Here is a 7,660-nt window from a genome sequence, read left to right as displayed (position 1 = left end):
ATTATCATTATTATTATTATTATTACTATATTATTATTCTATGTTTGACTTTGGCTTTATATTTGTACAAGTTGGCTCCAAGTCTCACCCAGAGACCTCAAGAGACAACAGGTTGGAAGTTCATGTTGTTGTTATGCCTAGTGTGCCATATATTTGGGAGGGGGGGAGTTTTTGGTGTTGTACTAATGAATGTCTAAAAAAAAAAATATTATTATTATTATTATTATTATTATTATTATTATTATTATTATTATTATTTCAATTATTACTCCCTTTATAGTTGCTATTGTCGTTGTTGTCGTTGTTGTTGCTGTTGTTGCTACCGTTATCGTTGTTGATGGTTCTGATATCAGTAGCGGTGGTGGTGGTGTTGGTGGTGTTCTTGTCGCTTACTATTGCCGTTCTGTTTCTCTCTTTCTCCGCAGTTTGCCAGTGGTATATTTAAACTGATGTTCAGCTCAGGCTCAACTCATAAGCAGAGAGTTGAAGTATATCTACCAGTATGTATGCATTTCCTAATAGAACTGTCCTCTCTCGGATCGCACCTCTCTTCTCTTAGCACCATTCTACACCCTTAGACATTATTATTTTTTTTTTCAACTTTAGCACGGCATTCCGGGTACATCGCTGGATATGGACAGACAGATTCCTTCGTGAAACAGAAATACCATCTAAAATATATAATATATATATATATATAATATATAGATATATATATTATTATATATGTATATATATGTATAATATATTATATATATATATATATATATATATGTAGTATATAATATATATGATATTATATATATATATATATATGTATATATATGTATATATGTATATATATTATATATATATATATATATTGTGTGTTATATATATATATATATATAGATATATATATATATATATATATATATATTATGTATATATATAAATACATACGTACATATATATATATATATATATTATATAATACTATATATATATATATATCATTTGCCAACACCATTCTTATTGTCACCTTCATCCGCACTACCACCGTCACTCTCACCACTATCACCGTCCTCATTACCACACTACTACCACCGCTACCACCACCATCACCGCCAACATCACCAGCACTACTGCCATTACTACGACCACTATCACCACCATCACTTCCACCACCACTATCATCACTGCCATCACTAGCACCACCATTTTCATCATTACCACCGCAATCACCACCAACCCCACCATCACTACCACCACCAGCACCACCTCCACCGCCGCCACCATCCCCATCACTTCGACAACCATCACCACCGCCACTACCACCACCACCGTCGCCACCACCATCACTTCCTGTCATCACCAGCATCGCTACCAGCGTTATGACCATCAGTGCCACCATCGAGATCACCGACGACAGCACCATCATCATCATCATCATCAATATCACCATCACCAACAACCCTAAACACCACTAGCATCACCATCACTACCACAAACTCAACCACTACCATCACCACCAACTCCAACCCCATAGATATCATTACCACAACCACCACCACCACCACTAACTTCACCAAACACACCACCACCTTCATCACCAACATCATTCCTAAAACCGCCTTCACCACCAATACCACCACCAACGTCACCACCACCACCATCACCACCTCGAAACACTAAGAACAACAGCCCCCCCCCCCACCTCCCTGTCCTGAACTCACGCAAATTCCAGAGCGCGATTTAATGCGATCCTTCGACCATGGCCAAATATCCCTTAGATCGTATCTTACTGTCTTCAGAAAGAGAGGATGCGTTGAATGATGCAGAGGGATGCAGCGAGAGCAACGTTCATTAAAGAGGTCTGCTGGATCAGAGTTGGCCTAGGGTTAAATAACAACCCAACCTCATGCATATAATCCTCTATTATTTCCTTCTCACTTTATCTCTCTCTCTCTCTCTCTTCGAGTATATATATATATATATATATATATATATATATATATATATATATATATATATATATATATCTATATATATATATATATATATATATATATATATATATATATATTTATATATATATATATATATATATATATATATATTATATATATATATATAATATATATATATATATATATATATATATATATATATATATATATATATATATATATAATATATCTATATATATATATATATATATATATATATATATATATATATATATATCTATATATATATATATTAATATATAGATTATATATATATTATATATATATATATATATCTATATATATATAATATATATATATATAATATATATATATGGAGGCGCACTGGCCTAGTGGTTAAGGCAGCGGACTCGCGGTCGTAAGATCGCGGTTTCGATTCCCAGACAGGGCGTTGTGAGTGTTTTTGAACGAAAACGTTTAAAGCTCCACGAAGCTATCAGAAACCCCTCTCACATCACATACTGCACGTTTTCCTCCCCTCCTTTCCTTGTTACTCCTCCCACTAACACTACGCCCTTCCATTCACTAACACCACGCCATATATATATATTATACATATATATATATATTTATGTATATATGTATATATATATACATTTGCATGTATAATGTATGTGTATATGTCATACCTTATCGTTTATCTCTTCATCTGTCTCTCTCTCTCCCTCTCACTCTTTCTCATATTCTCTCGCTTTCTTCACATCTGTACACATACACACACACACACACACACACACACACACACACATACACAGATACACTCACATTGTATTTGTTAACAGCCATCAGATCCTTTCTCAGTTCTATTCTGTGACTTGCATACCTCTTATGTATATATATTTCGTGACTCGGCTTCTATACGTATTGGCGTGAGGTGAGGGCATGTTAAGATAAGGGTATTTGAGATAAGGGGATATATGTGGAAATTTCTAATACAAGATGATATTGATGATGATGATGATGATGATGATGACGATGATGATGATGATGATGATGATGATGACGACATAATAATAATAATAATAATAATAATAATAATAAAACTGTCAATGTAATCTCAAATTTTAAAACAAACAATTTTTTTATGGTTTCTTAAACATTCTCTAGAACAACACTATGCACAAAACCAAATATATGGCACCCTAAGCGTAACACCAACATGAACTTCTAACTTGTTGTCTCTTGAGGTCTCTGGGTGAGACTTGCAGCCAACTTGTACAAATGCAAAGCAAAAGTCAAACATAAAATAACAATAATAATAATAGTAAAACAATTATGACAATTTGAAGTGGGAAATACGAAGGTTGTGGTCAATGAAGAGAGAAGACGTGATACCAATAGTTATTGGTGCACTTGGAAGTATCAGCACTCAACTACTAGCATGGCTGGAAAAGATTGGTGCAAGTGTGAAGGCAGAACACCTACAAAAATCAGCATTGCTTGGAACTGCAAGAATTCTTCGCATGATTCTTGAAGCATGACCAGTAAACAAGTGTCACCTTAGTCTGCTGGCTCTGGAAAGCAGAAACTTTCCATCATACCCAGCAAAATAAGCTGTGGCGTTTTATCAAATAATAATAATAATTTATTTCTTTATTGCCCACAGGGGGCTAAACATAGAGGGGACAAAGAAGGGCAGACAAGGGGATTAAGTCGATTACATCGACCCCAGTGATTAACTAGTACTTATTTAATCAACCTCGAAAGGATAAAAGGCAAAGTCGACCTCGGCGGAATTTGATAACATTAAATGACATGGAACAACATAAATGTTAAAAACGGAACGATGCAATGGGTTTTCCACGTGTGAACAAATCATAGCAATTAAAAATTAAACAAATTAAAACACCCAGTAGGGGAGGCGCTTTAAGGTCCTCGTGGAAAAATCCAGAGAAGCTACGTGTGTCTGATCAACGGGGCAAGAGCCCTCCTTTTACTTCTCACAGGTGCACGCTCAGAATTGGTCCTTTCACACTGGCCATTCTTCCAACATTCACCCACCGCTCAACAAACTTGCTACAAGGCAACACTTCCTTCTCCACCCTCAACTTCCTTGGTACATCTTCAGCGCTAGAAGCTGGGCATGCTATATCTATGATCCAGCATAGTTTATTTTCTTTCTCAATTAAAACTATATCTGGCTTCCTATTCTCTATCTCATGGTCGCACTGAATCATAAAATCCCACAGGATCTTTGCATTATCATTTTCGTTGATGCCTTCGGATTTGTGGTCGTATATTATTATTGTTGTTATTGTTGTTATTATTATTATCATTATCATTATTATTATTATTATTATTATTATTATTATTATTATTATTATTATTATTATTATTATTATTATTATTAATATTATGTTAATGTTGTTGACTCATTCGTGCACTTTGCCTTCTAATTATCAATGTTTTATCCTGTTTAATTTATTTTTCAGTTCTGGTGATATATCATTTTGACATTGAAAGCTCTTCGTCTACAAACTCTTAATGTGTGTGTGTATGTGTGTGCGTGCGTGCGTGTGCGAGTGTGTATAGTTCTTTTGAAGGGAACTTGGATCTCGAAGCAGATAAACTATAAATAATAGCGCGTGAATATTGGGTTTAAAAAATCCTTCTGGGTAGAAAAGTCGAAAACTACTCATGGGAAAATCGGGAGAGATTTGTAATAAAATATTTGCGAGGTTTTATGTATAGCTTATTTGTTTCGAGATCCGACATTCTAAAAAAAATATAAAAGAATTATTTCATGTTCTTATATACTTGTGTGTGTGTGTGTGTGTGTGTGTGTGTGAGTGTGTGTGTGTGTGTGTGTTGTGTGTGTGTATCTGCGCTCGCACGAAAATGAAAGGAGTGGGAGTAACAGTTATGTATTACATATGTTTCAAAATTTTTTGAGTGCATGGGATCTGTGTTATGTAAAATAAAAATTGTTACATAATTTTACCATACACCTTCTCTTCAGGTGCAACTAATTTATTTTGCAAAAAAGAGACCTTTAAATTTATACATATTAATAATATCATCTAACACCTTCTCTTTCTCTTTCTCTTTCCCTCTTCTCTCTTTCTTTCTTGTCTCCTCTTCTATTTCGTATCTTCTCAGGCGAGTGCGGTGATGCGATGCCCGGTGATCAAATTTGTCACACACACAGCATCTCATATATGCTTTTTGATATTACTGGCAGCAGCTACATTTCGTCTCACAGAAAATTCCGTACACATCAGCTCTACAGAGGAATTAACCTCCACTCAACATACTCACTTGCCCCATCACGAACGAGCCCATAGCCTCTTAAAAGAGACTCTTCGACCTGCAAACACACTACTAACTCATGTACAAATATGTATTGTATTTTGGATACTAGGTCAGTAAATATTGCTTTTTTTTCTTTTTATTTTGTTTATTCTTTTACTTCTTTCACTCATTACACTGAGTCTATACTGAGCACACCCCCACCACACTTTGTAGTGTTTTTGTCGAACAAATGGAGCCAAGGTCTTTCCCTCACAGTGGCATTGTAATCTAAATAATTTTAACTATGACTGGTAAAGAGCATTACTTCTCTGAGGTGTGAAATAAAATTCCTAGTTCGAATCCTGCCCTACGCTATGTACATATTTACTTATCGAGTCGCTAGCACGATATTTCAGACAGATTAAACGTAGTGTAGACAAAAATATTATAGCATTTTTTCGTCTCTAAAACTGACGGTTATAGTCTGAATATAAATTAATGTAATCGCTTGTCTGATATCATTTTATTTTGAATCTTCTGTTCGTATGTTTAAATATTTACGACTTAATTTTTTTCTTCTTTTATTGATCTCATAAATTTTTTTCAATAAATATTTAATTTTCAATGCGTTGTAAATCTTATTGTTTCATCGAATATTTTTCTCCCTCTGTTAATTTCTGTTTAATGTTAAACTGATCAACCAATCAGAATCGCCCACGCGACAGAAAGTGCAATGATTTATTTAATCTATATGTGTTTAGCGTGTCTCGCCTTTTCGCACAAACCTGTCTTCATTATGCTCAATATATCGATAAATGGAAGTATGCGTATGTGATAGAACGCGGTGCAGGGGAGGGAGGGAGGGAGGTAAGGCTGTGTTGTGACATCCACTTCGCAGCCATCTTGTTTCGAGGTTGATCTGACAAGGTGACATCTTATTAGCCAAGTTTCTTTTCTACCATAGCTCCGGGCCGAGACAAAAATTGGATAGACGGAACTTGTGTTGAAAATCGTCAGATCCATATATATACACGCCCTCATATATATATATATATATATATATATAATATACACACACACATAAAGGTTCATACACACAAACACGCACACACATACACAAGCACGCACACATGTATCATTTTATCTTTGGTCCTTCATTTTTTACTAGTTTCAGTTATTAGACTGCGGCCATGCTGGGGCACCGCCTTGCAGAGATTAACCAATCAAACCGCCTCTAATGCTATTCTTTACAAAATCTGGTACTTATTTTATCGGTTCTCTTTTGTGAACCACTATTCTATGAGGACGTATAACACAGAAGCACATACACATATACCCCGTCCACACACACACACACACACACATATATATATATATATATATATATATATATTATATATATATATATATACGACGGGCTTCTTTCAGTTTCCATCTACCAAATCCACTCACAAGGCTTTGCTCAGTCCGAAGTTGTAGTAGAAGACACTTGCCCAAGGTGCCACGCAGTAGGACTGAGCCCGGAACCATGTGGTTGGTAAGCAAGAATCTTACCACATACCCACTCCTGCGCCTATATATATATGTGTGTGTGTGTGTGTGCGTGTGTGTGTGTGTGTGTGTGTGTGTGTGATATGTACGGCAGGTTTCCTCAGAAAATTCGCGAATGGTACTAAACCCGAAACCAGGTGGCTACAAAGCGACCTTCATAACCTGACATTAGCAAAATGTTTCGCATGCCTGTATGTGTGTCCTTCCTATTGCAGGCCTGCTATGGATGGAATGCAAACAAATCTACAATACTGGAGCTAGATCTTATCTTACAGACTACTACAATTTTATGGACTTTGGTGTACTATCCATGTACCTGGCTTCTTACTTGCTAAGATTTATTACAGATTTTAGAGTCCAGGAGGCTGACAGGTAAGTAGTAGTTTCAGCTTTTCTTCATTATCATCATCATCATCCTCATAACCATCATCATCATCACTACCACCACCATCATCATCATCATCACTACCACCATCATCATCTTCTTCATCATCATCATCATCGTCACCATCATCATCATTATCATCGTCGTCGTCTTCATCATCATCATCATCATCATCATCATCATTGTTGTTGTGTTATTCTGCAGTGGTCGACTTTGCCTTTCATCCTTTCGGGGTCGATAAATTAAGTACCAGGAGCCGATGTAATCAACTAGTCCCCTCCCCACAAATTTGATGCCTTGTGCCTCGGAAAGGATTATTATTATTGTTGTTATTATTATTATTATTCAATAGTCTTATTTTTATCACGTGCTTTCACTGCACAATCGAGCGCAGATCTATGTGCCTTGGGTATGTGCTGTGGTTTCTTGAGATGCTCTTATTTTCACTGTATTGAAAGTGTTTTAGGTGGGATGTGTGCAGTGC

At 35.7% G+C, this 7,660-nt stretch overlaps 1 protein-coding gene across 1 annotated transcript; it reads left to right on the top strand.

The window, feature by feature from the left end:
- Positions 1-374: 374 nt before the first annotated feature.
- Positions 375-7,163, top strand: LOC118761017 (short transient receptor potential channel 3-like; the record flags this gene model as incomplete). The annotated part of the gene is made up of 3 exons (XM_036498659.1): positions 375-500; positions 5,109-5,370; positions 7,007-7,163. Coding segments are annotated over exons 1-3 (470 nt in total), but the record flags the coding sequence as incomplete, so codon positions are not given.
- Between the last annotated feature and the right edge of the window lie 497 nt (positions 7,164-7,660).

The sequence above is a fragment of the Octopus sinensis genome, unplaced genomic scaffold (genome assembly GCF_006345805.1).
Source record: "Octopus sinensis unplaced genomic scaffold, ASM634580v1 Contig04716, whole genome shotgun sequence".
NCBI lineage: Eukaryota > Metazoa > Mollusca > Cephalopoda > Octopoda > Octopodidae > Octopus > Octopus sinensis.
This window is presented reverse-complemented; position numbering and strand designations above follow the sequence as displayed.